A 23,046-nucleotide genomic window follows, 5' to 3' on the forward strand; every position below is an offset into this window, starting at 1 on the left:
AAAAGGAGGCAACCTGCTCCCAGACAATAGATGAATTGACTGAGACGACTCACACTTCCTGTTAGTACAGAGTAGAGTGAGCTTTATTCTGCATCTGGGCTGGGCTGCATCATTGCTTGAGGGTGCTTAATGCTGATGAAGCTACCACATGGCATTGCTGTATTCTTCACCTTGATAATCATGGTTTCAGCCTTGGCTCAGAGGTGGTACTCTCGCCTCCAAGTCAGAAGGTTGTGGATTTCTCTGTACTGTCGGAAGTGCCATCGGATGAGACGTTAAACCCTTGGGTGAATGTAAACAATACCACGGCACTATGCAAAGAAGAGCAGGAAAGTTCGTCCCGGTATCCTGGCTAATATTTATAGGGAGTCGAGGGTTATGGGGAGCGGGCAGGAAAGTGGAGTTGAGGCCAAGATCAGATCAGCCATGATCTTATTGAATGGCGGAGCAGGCTCGAGGGGCCAATTAGCCTACTCCTGCTCCTATTTCTTATGTTATTTTCCCTCAACCAACATCGCTAAAAACAGATTATCTGATCATTTATCTCATTGTTGTTTGTGCGAGCTTGCTGTGCACAAATTGGCTGCCGTTTTTCCTACATTAAAACAGTGACTACATTCAAAAGTACCTCATTGGCTGCAAAGCTTTTGGGATATCCTGAGGTTATGAAAGGCGCTGTATAAATGCAATCTTTCTATAAATGTTTACCCCAAAAATACAGAATATTTTGGCATGCACGTGTTCGCAATGTTGTCTTTTGTCACTAAATTTGGCTTATTACTGGAATCCCTTTGTTAAACCAGACAAAATCAGTTTTTAATCTTTTTACAGATCTGTAAGTACAGGAAAATTATCAGATCAGGTGATAAAGACCACATTTGGAGGGCAGACCTATCAAGGCAGCACAGACAGTCTCAATACCGAGCGTCCAATGGATACAGGTAAGGAAATTGCTCGTTACGATGCCGATACTGTTATACGGATATCTCTTCAATTCCGTCTTCATGCCAGTTACTTAAGTTTTGTATTTGATATCTAGTATCTCTTTTATTATCTTCTCCACCGAAAACTAGATTGAGATTTTTACAAGTTCCTTGTCACCAGCTCACTTCTTTTAAGTCTCTTCATCCCTGTATGCTTGGCAACATGCTTCAGCTAAAAGGGCAACCAGGTGACCTTTTCCATATTCCCACTGATGCTATTCTGGAGCTGTCTGTTCAAATCTTGAAATTATTGCCCTCGCCATTTTCCTGCTGCGAGTTTTCCAAAGATTATCGATGAAGAACTGTTTAGTGTGTGAGTGGAGGGGTCATGGAACACCAATGCCGTAACCTATAGGGCTATAGACCAAGAGCGGTCAGTGTACCATCAGAGAAGGTTCACTAGGTTGATTCCGGAGATGAGGGGGTTGACTTATGAGGAAAGGTTGAGTAGGTTGGGTCTATACACATTGGAGTTCAGAAGAATGAGAGGTGATCTTATTGAAACTTATAAGATAATGAGGGAACTCGATAAGGTGGATGTGGAGAGGATATTTCCACTCATAGGGGAAACTAAAACGAGGGGACGTAGTCTTAGAATAAGGGGCCACCCATTTAAAACTGAGATGGGGAGAAATTTCTTCTGAGGGTTGTAAATCTATGGAATTCTCTGCCCCAGAGAGCTGTGGAGGCTGGGTCATTGAATATATTTAAGGTGGAGATACAGATTTTTGAGCGATAAGGGAGTAAAGGGTTATGGGGAACGGGCAGAGAAGTGGAGCCGAGTCCATGATCAGATCAGCCAGGATCTTATTGAATGGCGGAGCAGGCTCGAGGGGCCAAATGGCTTACTCCTGCTCCTATTATGTTTTTATCAAGGTACCGTTGCACTGCTGCTGCATACCAGGCACGTCCCTGGTGTGCACTGAATTAGCTGATTCTAAGCTGGGTTGGGAATTAAGTGGTACAATTGGCCTCTGTGTCCCTGGACTTAGCAGTGAGAAAATCTGAGGGGAGATTTAATTGATTTGTATAAAATTATGAGGGGCTTAGATAGAGTAAATAGGAAGCACCTATTCCCCTTAGCAGAGATTTAACCAAGGAGCAGAGATTTAATAATTGGTAGAAGGATTAGAGGGAAGTTGAGGAGAACTTTTTTCACCTTGAGGGTGGTGGGGATGCTGGAGATGCCTTACCTCTGATTATCACCTCTCCCTCTGATGGCCCAACTGGAACTCACTGCCTGAAAGGGTGGTAGAGGCAGAAACATTTGTCATATATAGTAAATACTTGGATATGCACTTGAAGTGCCGTAACCTACAGTGCTACAGCTGGAAAGTGGGATTAAGCTGGCTAGCTCTTTTTCGGCTGGCACAGACCCGATGGGCCGAATGGCTGCCTCCTGGGCTGTAAATTTCTACGATTCACACACTCGGTTACTCTGCTACTGGTGCCAGTGTGCACACACTGGGTGAGGGCAGCTTTAGTCACATGTACTGTTAAATTACCTGTGGGCACCCACTGCCCAGCCTTGCAAATGGCTGCAAGAATGATTAAATGAGCAAGGTATTGGAGGGCTGCAACCTACAGGGCTACAGTGAGTGCATGTCAACTCCTGCAGGGAGAGAAAGGCAATGAGACAAAGCAAGAAATGGGGGAGAAAAAACTTTGAGATTATTGTGAAGAAGTGGAATAGATTGGTTAAGTTTGTATTGTTGCATATATCTGAGTGATTACCAAAATGACAATATTTTCCCTCCACTTTGTATTCCGATCCCTTCTCCCAGCACCCATGTATAATTGTAATCCAGGAGATTGAGCATTATGAAGCTAATATTCCACGACTGAAGTGCACCATAGCAGCTCAATTGAACTTGTTTTCTTTTCCTCCTCCTGGAGATGCCTTGCCTCTGATTATCACCTCTCCCTCTGATGACCCAACTGGCATCAACAACTCACCTTGTGGAGAAACGTTTGCGAGGTGCTTGCCTCCTGCCGTTACACAACACAAAACATTGCCACAGCATACTGCTTGAACCCAGCCAGTTCACACATTTTAATTTAGTACAGAGTAGAAATAGTGCACAAAGTGTTTGCAAATTCTGTGGTTTGTGTATGTCCTATTGCGGTGCTTTTTGCAGTCTGCACATTTTGCACTATTTCTTCCTGTTTGCATGATTTATTTTTCTTTCTGCCCAGCTCCAGCAGGTGCTTCTGTTTTGACAGTGGGTTCCCCTGCAATGGTGATAGGAGTGAGCCCAAGGACTGTGGTGTTCACTGTAGGTTCACCACCAAGTAGTGTCACCCCTCCCCATAGCAGTCACATGGTCACCAGAGCAAGGACAATGTCAGGTAAGACTTGACTGCTGACAAAATTAAAACTATACATGACTTTAGTCAGCCTATAGCCTTACACATTGCAACACAGGTTACCTGGGGAAAAGAGGTCAGGGGTTTGGGGAGGAGAGTTGACATCAAAGGTGTGATTATCTGTTTTCCAAAATGGCTTATCAGCCCTTATTTCATGATGACTACGATGTCATTATACTGGCAGAGTGTCATTTGAAAATGGTCTTGATTATATCATGTATTTTGGAACAGCAGTTTGCATGAGTTGCCTTTTTTCTTTAATACTGTTCTTACAAGGTTGAGTGACTTAAAATCCTCCTAGTTTGGAAATTACATAATTTTATAACAGTATATTTCCTGCTATTCCATAGCAATCAGTAAAATACTATACCTTGAGGGCCACAGGTTCCTTCTGCTTAACTTTTTCCCTCTTTTCCTTGTAGTTGGCTCAAACAGTCCACTCGGATCTCTCTGCTCGAACAGTGGGCGCATTTACATGGGCTCTCCGCCTGGTGCTTACATGGGCACCTCGCCTCCTGGAGCAGAGGGTCCGTCAAGTCTGAAGTACATGACGTTTGGTACCTCGCCTCCTAGTTTAGAAGGGTTTATCACATTTGAAGCTCCGGAACTGCCAGAAGAGACTTTAATGGAGGTGAGCTCCCTTAACGCTTTGAACTGAAGAAGAAACAAGTATGTTTCACTTGATCCTTCAAGTGAGTGGTTACTCTGGGCCACCAAATTGTTTTGTGCAATTACAGGTCGTGAAATGTTGCCCCAGAGCCAAAGTAATATTACAAGGTCAGACATGTAGTCTCTCAATGTATAGATTGATTTTAATTGTATCGTACATTTTCAGTATTTGAACCCATGTAAAGATGGTATGCCCAATTAAACTTTGCTGTGGAAAATACAATGCGATTTTCTCTAAAAGGAAATCGTCACAAGTGTTGAGCCTTAATGATCACGAACAGAGGATTATTCCGTTTTTCAGAGATTCCTGAACTATTGAGCTAATTTTTTGGTAAAAATGAATACACCCTGATATCGAATTCAAGAATGTAAGAAAGCATGAAACTAGTAATGGCCATTTGGCCATCAATTCATTCCTTCTGCAGACACTGTACAATGTGCCTTACTGTGGACTCTGTCTCACCTATTTGGGCTCTTGAGGGACAATTCTGCCTGTATATTCCCTGATCCCAAAGTTAATTTAAATAAAACTTGTATATTACTAATGCTTGCATCTCTGCAATTCAACCCTGGTTTCCTAGCGTCCACAGACAACCCTCCATTGCCTTAATGTCAGGGTGCAGGGAAAGATGGTGGAATGTGTTCATAGAGGGAAGTTTGATGGTACCAGCAAAACCCTGACAACCTGAAAAATCCTTGAACTGTTCAAACGTTTGACCCTGTATTACTTTAACCCCATAAATTCTGGGGCGTGTGCGTTGATCGCTGGCCTATCTGTAATTACAGAACTGCTTCGCAAAACAGTACTGTGGTATTGCCCAAGAGCCCTTGTGCTGTGGACTATCCTAATATTGGAAGATGTGAATTCCACAGCATTGGAAAATCGCAGTGTTAGGTTAATGTGACTCAATGGCATATACAGAGCACAGAGTGAAAAACTGTCAGCCCTGGCCTGTGGCGTCGTGCTGAACCCCTAAAGAGCCAGAAAAGATCCTGGTCTTTGCTGTAGCTGGCAGTGTTTGTAATGCTACTCACCTACTGCCTCCATAAGCTCAGCAAAAAAACCCCAGCTGTTTTTCATCCAAGCACCTCTGACGGCAGTGCCGTCCCGTTTAACTTACCGCACCGTATCTGGCAATGCTGTCAGCAGCAGTGCTGCAATATAGAGCACGAGCGGCCAGGAGTGGTTAAGCTACCAGAGATTGAATTGCTGCTGTAAAGCGCGTTAGAACCAGCATGCACAAATATGGGATTCCTGAAATTGACAGCAGATGTTGGCTGCGTGAATTTCACATTGAATATGAAAAGAATCATAGAAATTTACAGCATGGAAGGAGGCCATTTCATGATCAGATCAGCCATGATCTTATTAAATAGCGGAGCAGGCTCGAGGGGCCAAATGGCCTACTCGTGCTCCTAGTTCTTATTTCGGCCCATTGTGTCCATGCTGGCCGATAAAGAGCTACCCAGCCTAATCCCGCGTTCCAGCTCTTGGTCCGTAGCCTTGTAGGTTACGGCACTTCAAGTGCACATCCATGTAAATATGAGGGTTTATGCCTCTACCACCCTTTCAGGCAGTGAGTTCCAGACCTCCTCCACCCTCTGGGTGAAAACATTTCCCCTCAAATCCCCTCTAAATCTCCTACCAATTACTTTAAATATGTGCCCCCTGGTTGTTGACCCCTCTGCTAAGGGAAACAGGTCCTTCCTATCCATCTAGGCCCTTCTTAATTTTATACACCTCAATAAGATCTCTCCTCAGCCTCCTCCGTTCCAAAGAAAACAACCCCAGCCTGTCCAATATTTCCTCATAGCTAAAATGCTCCAGTCCAAGCAACATCCTCGTAAATCTCCTCTGTACCCTCTCCAGTGCAATCACATCTTTCCTGTAATGTGGTGACCAGAACTGCACGCAGTACTCCAGCTGTGGCCTAACTTTTTTACAGTTCAAGCATAACCCACCTGCTCTTGTATTCTATGCCTCAGCTAATAAAGGCAAGCATTCCATATGCCTTCTTAACCGCCTTATCTACCTGGCCTGCTACCTTCAGGGATCTGTGGATATGCACTCCAAAGGTCCCTTTGTTCCTCTACACTTCTCAGTTTCCTACCAAATCTTCCACAAGTTCCCATTTGTTGAGATTTGCAGCTGTATTACAAACCAGCCGCCTTGGTCTTGTCTCACCGGCATCGTGGGGGAGCCACTGCAGTTGCAAAGCCTGTTTCTCTAGTTTTTATTATCCTTTGCACCATAACAGGAAACAGCTTAAGTTATATTTATAGTTGTACACTTTGAAAAGAGTGCGCATTATCGAGACAGGAAGGAAGGAGACAGTGCAGCGTACTGTTGCTATATGGATTGTTTTGTGTGGTCTTTTAAATCTCCTTATCCCCGGCTGACTGAAAATGAGTTTTTGACTGGGTTTTCTATTGTATAATGGTGGTTATTAAACAGACAATTCTTGTACAACTGAATGCTTGAGGGGCTCGAGTAGTTTGTTTACCTGAAACAACAAATCTGTTTCCATGTCTCCTGGTGAACTTCCTATTTGAGCATGCTCATCATGTGACATTCTATCCTATGTGCCATTTGGCACATCGGGTGCTGTTGCATCATTTGCTCCAGTGAGCGTTTGAAAAAGAACAGCTGAGATGTAAACAAAAAAACTGTACCTATTTTAGGAGATAGTGATCTCCCTGCAAATAGCACACAATGCCCTCCATTAATTCTGCTGTCTCTCAATTGGTTTGTGAAGTCAGTGAAAACACAGGGAGTAGTTGAAGCAAATAGTATTGATGCATTTAAGGGGAGGCTAGATAAGCATATGGGGGAGAAGGGAATATGCTGAGAGTTAGATGAGGCAGGGAGGGAGGAGGCTCGAGTGGAGCATAAACACCGGCATGAACCGGTTGGGCTGAATGGCCTCTTTCTGTGCTGTTTTTACCATAAATAAAATTATTCTTTTCTTTCAGGTTTTGTTATAAACCTGACCATTTCTATAGTGACCGTGACAACATTTTAACAAGTTTTCAAATGTAAAGCTCACAAATATTATACTGGGTAACCATGCGGTCTTTTTATAGACCACCTGGCTATACCTTTCACCACCTGTCCTGTCCAAATAGCCACTGTGGGTCTTATCACCAAATCTCTTCCTGGTCTCTTCCCCCCTTACTACTCTGGCACCACCTCCAGCTTGGAGCACCTCACCGTATTCCACCTCTGCTTTAAAATCCTCGTTCTCTACCACCCACCCAAGCCCCGCGCCACATTTCTCAGAGATATCCTCATTGCTTTCCTCCCTCAGCCTCGCCACCAAGTTACTTCTCATCTTCGGTGATTTCAACCTCTCTCTCAACTCGCCTTGCCCTCTCCCGCTGTGTTCACTACAATCCTGTTCTCCTTTAATCTCTCCCTCCATATAAATTCTCCTATCAATATTCATGGGTAGCCCCTTGACCTTGCCATCTCACACGGCCTCTCTATTCCCATTGATTCAATCACAGACAGAGCCATCTCTGATCACTTGTATCCCTCACCACTCACATTCCCTTTCCAACCCCAATTCCTTCTGCGTCCAACCCTGTTTTTAAAAAAAAAATCTCTCCTCCACGTCCCTTTCAACGGCAGTTTCAAAACTTGCAGCTGTCTAGTCTTTGGTCCTCGGTTTGTTCACGGTATCTCTGCAGCTACCGATCTGCTCAATCGCACCCTCACCTGCACCTTTGATGCCCTTCTCCCCAGTAAAATCCTTACTCTGTCCCACCCTGGCCGTCCCGCCGGTACAGCCCACATCTTCGCTCCCTTCAGTCCAAGGTGTTCACTTTATTGATGGTTATGCTAAAATAGAAACCAAACCCCTCGTAAGTCACGGCTGATCTGCAACCAGCTGCTGAGGGGCAAGCTTAAAGAACATAAGAAATAGGACCATCAGTAGGCCATATGGCCCCTTGAACCTGCTTCACCATTCAATAAGATCTACCTCAACTCCACTTTCCTCCCCATATCCCTCGATTCCCTTGGTGTCCAAAAATGTATCAATATCAGTCTTGAATATACTCAACGACTGAGCATCCACAGCCCTCTGGTGTAGAAAATTCCAAAGATTCACAACCCTCTGAGCAATGAAATTTCTTCTCATCTCAGTCCTAAATGGCCGAGCACTAATCCTGAGACGATAACCCCTCGTTCTAGACTCTCCAGCCAGGAGGAAACAATCTCTCGGCATCTACCTGTCAAGCCCTCTAAGAATTGTATACGTTTCAGTGAAATCACACCTCATTCTTCTAAACTCCAGAGAATATAGGCACATAAAGGCTTTTTGGGGATTACCTACCTTTAACTGCAGGGGAAAGTGCATGCCCTCTTCTCATTGGCTTCTTCCTGAAGGTATGGCTGAAATTGTCACTCACGGTGTGGGGTAATCTTGTTGCCTTGGTATAACAACATATAATGCCTGCATAATCAGTGTGATGTTACCTACTTACTCTTTTACAAATCATTGAGACTTTAGTTTGTGAGCTGTTTGTTTATTTTATGATTGAGAAACCAATAATTTTAAACATTACACATAATTCTCCTCAATATAGTTAACACTAGGAGCTTTTAATGGCTTTTGCTCAATGACTCATTGAAGTGAAGTTGGTGAGATACTGTTGGCTTAAGTACATTACACATTGGGCTTGTTCTAAGTAAAAGTCCAGAAACAAAAGTAACTTTTTCTTCCTGTTTGTTGACTGTAGAGAGAGCATACGGATACCTTGCGCCATCTGAATACAATGCTGACGTTTGCAGAATGCATTATGGACATAGCAGTGATGAAAGGAGGTAGTTTGGACCTGGGGACTTCCGCTGCCTCTCTCTACCAAATCCAGGAGAGTGTAGTGGTTGACCAGATCAGTCGTCTCAGCAAGGAGTGGGGGTTAGTACTTCTATTATTTACCTTTTTTGTTGGAGTGGGAGGGGAGGGGGTGTGGGAGGAGGTCAGTAAATCTAGTGTGGAGCTGCTGCTTAATTGGTGGATTGAAAGCTTTAAATATCTTGGCAATTGAGACTGGTTGCTCTGAATATATTAATTAAAAAATACACTCGATTCACTGTCTTCCTTTGCAGTGCATGTTACAAGCATCTGGGCATGGTTTTTATATCTTCTGACAGCAGTAGAGCACAAAGTTGTTCATTACTTTTAACTCCTTGTCAGTGACTGCAGCTCTGTTGGCGGGTTGCACTGTGTGAATTTTGTCCCATTTTGGTGGTGGTACTGCTGAGTGGTGAGTAAAATGCAACTCTGATGGTGAGCCCCCTCCCCCCGGCATTTCTTGCTCATGCGTTCATGGAACAGCATTGATGAGGAAAGTTGTGACTTCTGGCCGATGGTTATCCTCTAGAACTAGGGGGGGAGACACAGTCTCAGGATAAGTGGTCGGCCATTTAAGACAGAAATGAGGAGGAATTTCTTCACTCACCAGGTTGTGAATCTTTGGAATTCTCTGCCCCAGAGGGCTGTGGACGCAGAGTCTCTGAATATATTCAAGGCTGAAATACGGAATTTTGGACTCCAGGGGAATCTAGGGATCTGGAGATTGGGCGGGAAAGTGGAGTTGAGGTCGATGATCAGCCATGATCTTATTGAATGGCGGAGCAAGCTCGAGGGGCCGTCGGGCTGACTCCTGCTCTTATTTCTTATGATCTTAAATGATGTGTAAATATTGAGTGATTTGGAACAATCAAATCATTTCTTTCTTTTGAAAAATGAGACATTCTGGTGATAGAAACGTAAAATGTTTCTCCCCGTTCCAAAAGCGTACATGCACACTTGGGCTTTTGTTTCTCCTGCACCATTCCCAACCTAAAAGAGCAGCCAGCCGAGATACTTCTGGGGTTCTGCCACTCTGACTGGTTGCTAAGTAATACAAAGGTGTGTCTCTGGCTGATGGATCCCTCCAGTCGTCTGTCTTGCTGCAGTGTGGAAAATGTCTACCCTTGATGGTTTGACTAAGATTGGGAGGCAAGAAGTTTTCTGTCAATGTGATGCCATTGAGGACCAAAGTGTATCCTTACTGGAGAACTGAAGTATTAATGGTAAACAAGGCTTCATCCTCTCTAAATACTCCATCAGCATCATCATAGGCAGGCTCTCGAAATCGAGGAAGACTTGCTTCCACTGAAAGTGAGTTCTCGGGTGGCTGTACAGTCCAATATGGAATTACAGTCTTTTAACAGATGGGGCAGACAGTGGTTGAAGGAAGGGGTGGGTGGGACAGGTTTGCCACACGCTCTTTCCGCTGTCTCAGCTTGGTTTCTGCATGCTCTCGATGACAAGACTCGAGGTGTTCAGCGCCCTCCCGGATGCTCTTCCTCCATCTGGACGGTCTTTGGCCAGGGATTCCCAGGTGCCGGTGGGGATGTTGCACTTTATCAAGGAGGCTTTGAGAGTGTTCTTGAAGTGTTTCCTCTGCCCACCTGGAGCTCGCTTGCCGTGTAGGAGTTCCGAGTAGAGCGCTTGCTGAGGGAGTCTCGTGTCGGGCATGTGTCTGTCTTGCTGCAGTGTGGAATACTACTGCTTTGCACATTCCCCTTTCTTCCTGAACATTGGGACGTGAGGATGTGTCAGATATTTGTTGGCTGACTGTGAAATGCTACATTTGACGGAATACTCATTCCTATATTTATTTTACAGACAAGTGGAGCAGCTTGTGCTATACATGAAAGGAGCACAGCTCTTAGCATCTTCTTTGCACCTCGCCAAAGACCGGGTTAAATCAGGCAAGCTGAACCCATCGACAGCAGTTAAGCAAGGTACTGAAGCCTTTTCTTCAGAAAATTCAATGACTCCAAAGGCCTTCGACCAGTTTTGGGGGCCAGGAGGGAGAGAAAACTATTTAGGTGGGGGGTCAACCTGTAAATTTAAATGAGCACAAAATTAAATTGGAGACTTTCAGGGCTGGTACTGAACATTCTTTGGAGTGGCAATGTTTGCAAAATCCAGCTCTCTGAAGTACTGTGATTGGAGGCGGGAGGAAATTCCTTCTCATTTCTGTTCTATCTTGATACTCTACAATTTGATACTCCTCTTCCAGTTCCTGTCGTCATCATGTCAAAGATAAATAACCTGCCTATGCATATGCTATTTGTGGCTTTCGGGATTTGTAGCATAGCACAAGCTCTGTATTCAGTCCCCTATGTTTCACCTGACCTTGCAGTTGTAATTGATGCAGAAAAAATGTTAATTCCCAATGCACTCCTCCTTCCTGCAGAAAAAGACACACAGCAAAACACACTGCCTTTTTTACACAAGATCAATTCTCGTGTGCATTATCAGTGGAAACCTTATAGCCAGTCACTGATGCCAAAACTCTTCATCACTTAAGAATGTTGCAGATGTATGTACATGCATATTAATAATGCCATCGGCTTAAACTTCCACAACATTGAGGAAACACCTCTTGGCTGAATAAATGCCTAATTTAATTTATTTTTCATGAAATGTGGTTGACACGAATTGTAAATAGAGCATCAGATTAATCCTGTGCTGCAGTAATCCTCCCTATGTCTTCTCTTGTGCAGTTGTTAAAAATTTGAATGACCGCTACAAATGCTGTATCTCCTTCTGCAAGAAACTCACTGAGAAACTAAATCGCTTCTTCTCCGATAAGCAGAGATTCGTGGATGAAATCAACAGTGTCACTGCCGAGAAACTGATCTACAGCTATGCTGTGGAAATGGTAACTGTTGTCATGTGTCTTATGTTTTCGAGAGGTATTTTGACAGAGGATTGCCTAATTTGAATTTTGTAATAGAAAGAAAGACTTGCATTTATATAGCGCCTTTCACGGCCACCAGATGTCTCAAAGCGCTTTACAGCCAATGAGGTACTTTTGGAGTGTAGTCACTGTTGTAATGTGGTAATGAACAACCAACAGTATGGTAAAGGTGAATAACTAAGGATAGCATGATCAGTTTATTTTTATTTAATGTCTAGCCGATATCCTGTGGCATTGCACACAGGGTTATAGAGATCAGATGTAGTCTTCAGGTGAAGCAGGGTTTGAGGGCAGGGGATTCCGGCCCCATTTTAAAATTGTGCATTCTGTCTTTACTTTTCCATAATTTAATTTTATCCTGTCATTTATAGTTAAATGGAAATAGTTCAATTGAAAAGCTTGCGTCAGTTTGGGAAAGTTGAGCTGGTTGGAGCTATTCTACACTGCACAGGAGCTGGGAGATACAAAACTGAAGGTGGTATGCTGGGCGGGAGGGTGTCATTACAACATGACCCGTATACATTATAAATATGGGCATAGGAATTTGGAATGGGAAAAGTTAACAACAGGAAGTACGTTCAGACATAACATTTTCAATATAGATGTTGCATCACTGGGCAACTTTCATGGCAACAATTCTCCAGTCACACATACTTTGTATTGGGTGATTGCATACAGACTGGCTATTGTGGCAGAGTCCATAACCTATCCATTCCACACAGTGGAAAATGGAAAGGAAATAATAAAATGGTGATTTTGGATTTCAGTCTTCAATTGAGATTAGACTTTCTATTTTCAAAATTATCTTGAGGATCTCCTTAGGGTGGGGTGATAGTCCAGACATTCACATTGCCATCCTTGAGTCTCACTGTGGACGGTACATTCATCGGCATGTGGTAACTTGGTCAGATGTTGAGCTCCTGGATGGATAGTTATGCTTCTAGAGAAGGGGGAGGCCTGGTGAAACAGTCAAAGGCTGTAAGGCTACCCCAAGTCAGCTATATACCACACAACGTCCTCATGATCTCGGAAGTTAGGGGGGAGAAGAACTAAACTGGAAGGCAAGTGCCTCCTTATAAGGAGGGGAGGAAAATTGGATTCGCCCTGTGCCATTTCTGCACACTTTGCTTTTCGTATGCCCAATTATCCATTGCCAGAAGCCTGAAACCAGATTATTTGTCTGCCATCTCACCTGGGCTCGTTCAGGATGGTCTAAACGGAGAGTAAATCATTTTTCAGATCAGCAACAAAAGTGTCGGATTACTCACTGGATACTTGTCAATTCTTTCCTTATCTAATACTTTGTAAAGCAATGTAAAGTTAGCAGCAATATTTAATTCAGTTTAGAATGATAGAACACAGAAGGGACCCGTTGTGCCTGCCCTGTGAAAGAGCTATCTAATCAGTCCCACTCCCACTCCCTTAGGCCACAGCTGGAGTACTGCGTGCAGTTCTGGTCGCCACATTACAGGAACGATTGCACTAGAGAGGGTACAGAGGAGATTTACGAGGATGTTGCCTGGAATGGAGAATTTTAGTTATGAGCAAAGGTTGAATAGGCTGGGTTTGTTTTCTTTGGAGCAGAAGAGGCTGAGGGGAGACCTTATTGAGGTGTATAAAATGATGAAGGGTCCAGATAGAGACAATAGGAAGAACATATTTCCCTTAGCAGAGGGGTCAACAACCAGGGGGCATAGATTTAAAGTAATTGGTAGGAGGCTTAGAGGGGATTTGAAGGGAAATTTCTTCACCCAGAGTGTGGAACTCACTGCCTGAAAGGGCAGTAGAGGCAGAAACCCTCATCACATTTAAAAAGCAGTTGGATGTGCACTTGAAGTGCCGTAACTTACAGCGCTACGGACCAAGAGCTGGAAAGTGGGATTAGGCTGGATAGCTGTTTGTTGGCCGGCACAGACACAATGGGCCGAAATGGCCTTTTTCCATGCTGTAAATTTCTATGATTCTCCCCTACTGGTTCAACAACAACTTACTCCGATATATTGTCTTTAAGGAAAGTGTCTATTTCTAGGCTATATTGATGCAGTCCCCTGGGTGTTGTACGGTGCACTGAACATTGTGAATTGTCAGCTGTTTCTGCTACTGTCATTGTTGTAACTCTAGGTGCAGTCAGCAGCACTCGATGAAATGTTCCAGCAAACAGAGGACATCACATACCGGTACCACAAAGCAGCATTGCTGCTGGAAGGCTTGACAAAGACTCTGCAAGATCCCGCTGATATTGACAACATCCACAAATGTAAGGGTAAAAAGAAAGACTCAAATGGTGGAGCTAAAAACAAAAAAAATCCTAAAACTACACAGTTCTGAAAAACGTAAATGCTGGGCCTTTGGAAAGGCCGCAGCTGGAATATTGGACTACCATCTCCGTTCCATGCTCTATATTGACAGCATTTTCTGTTTTAATCCCATAAATGAAAACTTCCTTTTAGAAAGCTGAACAATGGCCTCTGACAATGGTTGGGCAGGGTTAGGCAATGAACAGCTGAACCAGGCAAGTTTGGTCAGACCCCTAAATTATGTAAATTAGTTAGCTAATCTCGGCCAGAGCGACAATACAGACGCTATGATTGATTGGCCTTAGCCAGTGGAATGGTTACGATGGTAAAGTAGTTCTCCTTAAAATCTGAACTGCAAGTAAAGCTGCTTCGTGATGCAACATCCCCACGGGTTAAATTTAAAATCATCATCCTCATTTACAAATCTCACCCTATCCTACCTCTGCAACCTCCTCAACTCTATATTCTAGCCACAATCTTCAGTCCTCTGGCTCCGACACCGCCACGCCCCCTAGCTGCTCCACCAATGGTGGCAGAGCTTGCCCTACTTCCCGGAGCGCGCTCTTGCTTCTCTTCCGCTGCCCCTTTCTACATCTTTTCCCATTTTAAAAACCTCTTCAATACGTATCTTTTTGACCACATTTTGTCATCTTCCCAAGATGGTTGCGCAAGGCTGCCAGTGAGTACTGAACAGCATGGAGTTACAGGGAGTTCACATTTATAACACACAGACTCCTACAACTCCTTACGACAGAGTGTGGCATGGGCAGTTGCCATTGAAAAGCCGTCGGGCTGGCTGGGTGTGGGGTCCAGAGGGTCACGTAGCTGAAAGGGAACATTGGTGGACCGGGCCATTGATCGTGCTGTGAGAAATGAAAAAAGAAAGACTTGGATTTATATAGCGCCTTTCGCAACCACCGGAAATCTCAAAGCGCTTTACAGCCAATGAAGTACTTTTGGAGTATTGTCACTGTTGTAATGTGGGAAATGTGGCAGCCAATTTGCACACAACAAGCTCCCACAAACAGCAATGTGATAATGACCAGATAATCATTTTTTTTTTTGTTGTGTTGATTGAGCGATAAATATTGGCCAGGACACCAGGGATAACTCCCCTGCTCTTCTTTGAAATAGTGCCGTGGGATATTTTACATCCACCTGAGATAGCAGATAGGGCCTCGGCTTAACGTCTCATCCGAAAGACGCCGCCTCCGACAGTGCAGTGTTAGCCTAGATTTTTTTTAGTGCTCAAGTCCCTGGAGTGGGACTTGAGCCTATAACCTTCTGACTGAGAGGTGATTGTGCTACCCACTGAGCCATAGCTGACCTTTCAATAGGTCAATTCTACGTCATTTGGAGTTATCTGTACAGGCGGACCAGTTGACATTTTAATTTTTTTTTAAATAAACACATTTTTACTTTTTTTTTGCAGACAAGACCAGCATTGAACGCAGACTCTCTGCACTGTGCCATGGTACGGTGGCTCTCTATGAAAACTAGCCTTCTGAAATGGACCACTTGCAGCAGAGCAGAGCAGGGACCACCAAGTCTCCTGGATCAAGCCCCAGAATCTTGGAATTGCCTTTGTGTGTGTGTTTTTTTTTCTCTCTATTTTGGAAAACCGTTCGTACTGGGTTTTATTTTTTTTTCACAGCCTACGCCAACCCACAAAGTGAAGAACGATTGACATTTTTTTTTGAAGAGTTACCAAAGAGGAGTTCTCGTTTCAAAAGAAAGGAAATTTATGTATAAATATAGCTTAATACTTCTGGAAAACCCTCTCGATGATGTAGCATATTCTTTCATTTCCGTTTACCTCAAAGAGGTAGACGTCGGGGGCAGAGTCACTGCTTTTGGCTTCCAAAGCCGCTTATCACTGGAGTGTGTTAACACGAGCAGGAGGGTCAAACTGAAGGCTGTCCACTGTTTTTGTCACAGAACTCATTGGGTGCTTAGAAACCTACGTTCAGGGTTACAGAGGAACTTTGTGTCCCCTTTGATTGATTTGTTGTGTATATACAGTACTGTGGCAAATGGACATGTCGTCTTTCTGCCAGTGAAACTTTTATGTTTTTTTTTAGAAAAAAAGACACTACCAGTGTGATAAGTGAGCAACAGTTATTTACAGCAGTTTTAAGTTTTACCAGGATCCTTGTACAGCCAGTCGAAGGCACGCATTGCCTTGTATCTTCTGATGCTACATCACATACATATCAAAACCACAGAAACCGATCATCAAGGAGGAGACAAGCACTTTATGTGGATAGGAAGTTGACGACGGGGCGAGAGGGGATGACCACAGCCCCCCAACCCCCTCCCCCGTGATCTTGTAAACCAGAAGGGAAAACCGGGCATCACTTTTGATGGACAGAGAGAGGGGATTTTCTTGCTATTTTATTTTTAAGCTCCCGGGGACAGGAGCTGTTGAAACCACAAAGACTTTGCTCCAACAGACAACCACTTCCTGATTGCACTACTACAATTCTTGGAACATCTTTGATTAACAGTGACGTTATGCAGAACTCCTTGTAAAACGGAGCACCTTAAACACTGCATTTAAGAAATAGGAAACCAGAAAACTGTCTTAGGTTAAGCTCCGATGCATTCAACAAAAGACATTGTAAAGTCTGGTTTGGAGCAAGAAGCACAGAGTGCTTCACACTTCAACTCAAAAAGACTGTAAAAAAAAAAAGCCTGTATTAATTACAAGCCTTTCCATTTTTTTTTTACTTATTAAATACTTGAGTAGTTCATATAGAGCAACTGTCTGTATATAATGAAACTAGTATTTTTTTTCTCTTTTTGCCAGTGATTGCTGACTTTAAAATAATATTTTTGGGCTGGCTTTATGTTGTGCATGTGATAAGTGTGACTGTGCCACTGGGCCTGATAATATTGCTAATGATGCTGTTTGTTCAGACAGTATTATGGAGATAAGCGTTTTTCCTGTAGATTGAGAACCTGTTGTGCAGACTAATGTAACATTTAGTATTTTCAGGGGTGGAAAAAAAGTATCAGGACTCTGGGAACCAGATTACAAAAAGGTTTGGAATGTTTTGAAGCCCAGGTTTTGGCTTCTAGAAGGCAATATTGTCACTGGCATGTTAAGTAAAGAATTCAAGATTCGGTTCCCATCCTGTGTGTGTGTATATATATCTATGTAAACCAAATGAACAAGCACAATTGTCCATTTTTGTATTGTGTGTGTGATTAGATTGAATGGTTCAGGTTCAAGAGACGGGAGTCCTGCAGTCTGGTGGAGGATTGCAACTAAGCCGGTGGCACTTGTGAAAGACTTTGAAAGAGTACTTGATTGGAAATTTTATTTTTGTAATTTAAAATTTAATTTTTAAAAAATGCAAGAGGTAACTTGGAAAGAAGTACACATATTTAAAGAAGGCTGATGCAGCGTGGTACTTGTGGGCCAGGAATCAGCAGTCACATTCTTTTCTATTTCTTCATTTCCCCCAACCGTGTCAATTCTTGCCCTTTTCTTTAAAAAAAAAGAAATTGCGCACCTAGTTAGTTTGTACAACGCTGTTCGCTGCCCAGCAGACCAGGCCTGCCCCTATCCCTGGGCAGTCTGTTCCAGAGTTGGTAACTAGTTTTTTTCCACCCTTGAGTATTTTTGTTTTCCTTTTTTTTGTTACTCAGCTGCTTGAATACTTGAATATTGAACTAAATCCTTCATAACAATCATGTTTAACCTCCCAGAGACAGTGTATTTGAAATATTTCCCATGTAGCAATGAATCTGGCTTGTTCATGAGGCTTGTCAACATTTTCCCCCTCGCTTTATTTTATGAACGGAAACTAATGTGTACTTTTATTTATCTGTAAGCGATTCCATTAATTCTGAAGACTGTTTTTATTTATAAAATATTTGTACTATTAGGTCTTTAATACAGTGTTTCTACCTCTCATTTGTGTATAACGGCATGCATACTCTTTATGAAATCAGGTTGCAGAAACATTCACTTGTTATGTAGCAGCCTTTTTAATATGGCCTGTATAGATGTACATTAAGAAGCCAGAAATAAAATTGTCCTGGAATATTAATGGATTTGTCCATTTGATTGACTGTGTGTACAATGTGTGATGTCCTGTCTTCATTCTGCAATTTTCTGACTCTCTGCGTGTCTCTCTCCAGAGTCGGAGAGCACCTTATTCATGTTTTATCTTTTGTGGGTCTGAGTTGTATGAAATCTGAAACCGATTGATGGAAGGGGAAAGGGTGAAAACAAACCGAGAGAGGCACCTGCTATTTTCTGCCCTGCTGCCAAACATCCTTTTCTTCTCTGCATTTGGGGAGCACCTGGTCTCTCTCCCACATTTACCCGCAGTGCAATGTCTGAAAAAGGAAGCTATCTGTGCAGAAAATCACAGGTTCAAACCTGCATTCTTTCACTCTGTGGTACCCTGTTTTTATCTTTCAAAATGTTTCTCCATTCGAGCAGGAGTTGATGATGCAAATGGCCATTCTTCATGTGAGCTTAGACAATGAATACCAAAAGGATGCTGGACGTGTACTTGTAAGGCAGCAAGGTACAGAGTTCCAGGCACAGATTCTTCTTCATCTGGGAAATGGTGTGCAGTGCAAAGGGACTCGAGAAGGGAAAGATTTTGAAAATGGGCAAGGAAAGATTTTTCTAAACCAATATCTTCACTTCAGGAAGTTCCCAGTTTTGATCTTTGTTTTTTTTGTTGCATTAGATGGTTTGTATCAGTGTACCTTCAGTTGGTCTTGTGTGCTTCTGGGCTAGACTAGCAGAAAAATCACCAACATCCGGTGATTCTTGTTGACACATGTGAGGACAGAGAAAGGCTCGGGTGTGGAGGCTGAAAACCTGCCACCACTCACTGTCTAAGGTTGTCCAGAAGAGGCGAGGGCCCACTGCGAGATGTGTGCGCACTAGGTCCGTGCAGCAGAGCTGGTCTTGGTTAATCCTGTGAACTCATCCCTTTTTGGCGTGGAAGCAAGTCATCCTCGACATGAGGGACTGCCTATGATGATGATGATGATGAGGGTTGCAGGTGAAGAACGGCCATGGGCTGGGTTGTGGTGACGGGAAGTACTGAATGTCTGTAGATTCTTAGCCAAACATGTTAGCGGCTTTAGGCGAGAACATTAAGACTGGATGGATGGGGAGGTGGGGGTTGACCATAATTTAGGAGAGAACATTAGCAGACTGTATGGAGAATGGACTATAATTTATCAAGTATTTTGCATTAGCGTAGTCCACCTGTATAAAAAGGTGTCTTGTAACAGATAAATACTTGATTGTGGATTTTTGAAGGGATTAATGTTTAGAGCCTTATATGATTTGGAGGGGGGGGGGGGGTGGCATTGCTAGATTGTCAGAGGGCATGAAGGAAATCCACAGATTAGCCAAATACCTAGAGCTACTATAACAGCCAAGTTGGCCAGTAAAGCTCTTTCCTTGGACTACCCAACAATGTTCAAAGGCTTTGATTTCCAGGCAACACTATACACGTATGTCTGCCAAGAGCAGGTAACGGTTAAATGCTCAGAATTCGCTTAGGGCTTGGGCTGGTGGTTTATTTCAAAGTTTTTGAGTCTTCTAATCAAAATAACCAGCTAGATGGGCAATGGGAGCAGTCAGTGTAAGAACCTTGGTGGCACTCAATGTGTTTGCTGTTCTTATGAAAAACACTTCCATAGTAGGAATACTAACATTTGATGCTAAATATCAACAAGTTTTTTAACTGGGGAGGGGGGCGAACAGCAGAGCGCAATCCTACTCTCATCTAGTGTCCACATACTTGTACTTTCCAACAGGAGTCATTGGAGAATAAGTAATGAATGCTCGAGATTTTTCCCTCCTCTCATCATCAGAGGCAGTCCCTCAGAATCGAGGAAGATTTGCTTCATCTCTTAAAATGAGTCCTTTGGTGGCTGAACAGTCCAGTACGAGAATCACAGTCCCTGTCACAGGTGGGACAGATAGTCGTTGAGGGAAAGGGAGGGTGGAACTGGTTTGCCGCACGCTCTTTCCGCTGCCTTTGCCCATGATTTCTGCATGCTCTCGGCACTGAGACTTGAGGTGCTCGGCGACCTCCCCGGATGCGCTTCCTCCACTTGGGGCAATCTTTGGCCAGAGTCTCCCAGGTGTCAGTGGGGATGTTGCACTTTCCCTCCTCTACCTCGCCATTGCCAGCACCCGTTGCTGGCTCAGCACAGACCAGGGAGCTACCAAAAATGGATGCTTCCATTTATTAAACAGTAGCAGATCTCAAGTGGCAGGGCTTGGATGATCTGCAGTTTTACAGTTGTCATATTGTCACTTTGGGAGAACAATGTGAAGCAGTGGAAGGATTCACAGGCTGTAACGTGATGACACATTCCATGGCAATCTTTGTACCAGCCAATAGGGCAGTTAATCCGATATGGCAGGAGTGTTTTATGGGCTCCCACACTCTATACAATGGGGGAGGGGGGATACCTACACCTACACCTATCAGAGGGAGGTATCGCACTCTGGATATCAACCCAGAATTCAGAGCTATAGTTGCAGTCCCCACTTGACTGCCTTCTCTGGAGCAGAGTCCCAACCCTTCTGATTCAGAGATGGGAATGCTACCACTAGGCCAACACCTGTGTTATAGTGACAGGAGTGTTATGAGGTAGAGCTGGGTCTAAGGTGATCTCCCATAAAGGCCAATTGCTGTAAATAAGAAGCCAACAATGAATTCGAGTTGGTCGAAAGTTTTCAAATTTGAAAAGTGATCGTATTGAAACACACAAGATTCTGAGGGGGCTCGACAGGGTAGATGCTGAGAGGATGTTTTCCCTCGTGCGGGAATCTGGAACTCGAGGGCATAGTTTCAGAATAAGGGAGAATTTCTTCTCTTGAGGGTCGTGAATCTTTGGAATTACCCACCCCAGAGAGCTGTGGAGGGGGTCATTGAATATATTTAAGATGGGGATCGACAGATTTTTGAATTACAGGGGAGTCGAGAGTTGAGCCCAGGATCAGATCAGCCATGATATTATTGAATAGCGGAGCAGGCTCGAGGGGGTAAATGGTCTGCTCCTGCTCCTATTTCTTATGTTCTTTGGAAAGTGCTTGTAAATTTCTGGCTCCAGATTAGAGGAAGGGAATTTATGCAGGGAGACAAAGGGAAAAGATAGAAAGGAGAACAGTAAAAGTGGAGGGCAGAGAAACCCAAGGCAAAAACAAAAAGGGCCACGTTACAGCAAATTTCTAAAGGTGCAAAATGTGTTAAAAAGACAAGCCTGAAGGCTCTGTGCCTCAATGCGAGGAGTATTCGGAATAAGGTGGACGAATTAACTGCGCAGATAGCAGTTAACGGATATGATGTAATTGGCATCACGGAGACATGGCTCCAGGGTGACCAAGGCTGGGAGCTCAACATCCAGGGGTATTCAACATTTAGGAAGGATAGACAGAGAGGAAAAGGAAGCAGGGTTAAAGAGGAAATTAATGCAATAGTAAGGAGGGACATTAGCCTGGATGATGTGGAATTGGTATGGGTGGAGCTGCAGAATATCAAAGGGCAGAAAACGCTAGTGGGAGTTGTGTACAGACCACCAAACAGTAGTAGTGAGGTTGGGGATACCATCAAACAAGAAATAAGGGATGTGTGCAATAAAGGTACAGCAGTATCATGGGCGACTTTAATCTACATATTGATTGGGTTAACCAAACTGGTAGCAGTGAGGTGGAGGAGGATTTCCTGGAGTGTATTCGGGATGGTTTTCTAGACCAATATGTCAAGGAACCAACTAGAGAGCTGGCCATCCTAGACTGGGTGATGTGCGATGAGAAGGGACTAATTAGCAATCTTGTTGTGCGAGGCCCCTTGGGGAAGAGTGACCATAATATGGTAGAATTCTTTATTAAGATGGAGAGTGACACAGTTAATTCGGAAACTAGGGTCCTGAACTTAAGGAAAGATAACTTCGACGGTATGAGGCGTGAATTGGTTAGAATAGATTGGCAAAGGATACTTAAAGGGTTGACGGTGGATAAGCAATGGCAAACATTTAAAGATCACATGGATGAACTTCAGCAATTGTACATCCCTGTCTGGCGTAAAAATAAAACTGGGAAGATGGCTCAACCGTGGCTAACGAGGGAAATTAAGGATAGTGTTAAAACTAAGGAAGAGGCATATAAATTGGCTAGAAAAAGCAACAAACCTGAGGACTGGGAGAAATTTAGAATTCAACAGAGGAGGACTAAGGGTTTAATTACATAGAAACATAGAAAATAGGTGCAGGAGTAGGCCATTCGGCCCTTCGAGCCTGCATCGCCATTCAATGAGTTCATGGCTGAACATGCAACTTCAGTAGAGGGGAAAATAGAGTACAAGAGGAAGCTTGCAGGGAACATAAAAACTGACTGCAAAAGCTTCTATAAATATGTGAAGAGAAAAAGATTAGTGAAGACAAACGTAGGTCCCTTGCAGTCGGATTCAGGTGAACTTATAATGGGGAACAAAGAAATGGAACAAATACTTCGGTTCTGTCTTCACGAAGGAAGACACAAATAACCTTTCGAATGTACTAGAGGACAGTGGGTCTAGTGAGAAGGAGGAACTGAAGGATATCCTTATTAGGTGGGAAATTGTGTTAGGGAAATTGATGGGATTGAAGGCTGATAAATCCCCAGGGCCTGATAGTCTGCATCCCAGAGTACTTAAGGAAGAGGCCCTAGAAATAGTCGATGCATGGGTGATCATTTTCCAACAGTCTATAGACTCTGGATCAGTTCCTATGGACTGGAAGGTAGCTAATGTAACACCACTTTTTTTAAAAAGGAGGGAGCGAGAAAATGGGTAATTATAGACCGGTTAGCCTGACATCAGTAGTGGGGAAAATGTTGGAATCAATCATTAAGGATGAAATAGCAGCGCATTTGGAAAGCAGTGACAGGATCGGTTCAAGTCAGCATAGATTTTTGAAAGGGAAATCATGCTTGA

At 43.6% G+C, this 23,046-nt stretch overlaps 1 protein-coding gene across 4 annotated transcripts in view; it reads left to right on the plus strand.

Moving 5' to 3' along the window:
* ulk2 (unc-51 like autophagy activating kinase 2) overlaps window positions 1–18,153 on the plus strand; it is a 110,629-nt gene extending 92,476 nt beyond the window's left edge. For 3 of the 4 annotated variants that reach the window (XM_070856975.1, XM_070856977.1, XM_070856976.1), the window contains 8 exons: window positions 832–941; window positions 3,180–3,332; window positions 3,773–3,981; window positions 8,763–8,941; window positions 10,700–10,818; window positions 11,587–11,744; window positions 13,905–14,040; window positions 15,513–18,153. In XM_070856975.1, the coding sequence (XP_070713076.1) occupies window positions 832–941; window positions 3,180–3,332; window positions 3,773–3,981; window positions 8,763–8,941; window positions 10,700–10,818; window positions 11,587–11,744; window positions 13,905–14,040; window positions 15,513–15,580 (1,132 nt within the window). In that variant the 3' untranslated portion in view covers window positions 15,581–18,153. The remainder of the gene's footprint in view (window positions 1–831; window positions 942–3,179; window positions 3,333–3,772; window positions 3,982–8,762; window positions 8,942–10,699; window positions 10,819–11,586; window positions 11,745–13,904; window positions 14,041–15,512) is intronic. The other variant, XM_070856978.1, reaches the window with a different exon arrangement.
* The last annotated feature ends 4,893 nt before the right edge of the window (window positions 18,154–23,046 follow it).

The sequence above is a fragment of the Pristiophorus japonicus genome, chromosome 16, assembly GCF_044704955.1.
Source record: "Pristiophorus japonicus isolate sPriJap1 chromosome 16, sPriJap1.hap1, whole genome shotgun sequence".
NCBI lineage: Eukaryota > Metazoa > Chordata > Chondrichthyes > Pristiophoridae > Pristiophorus > Pristiophorus japonicus.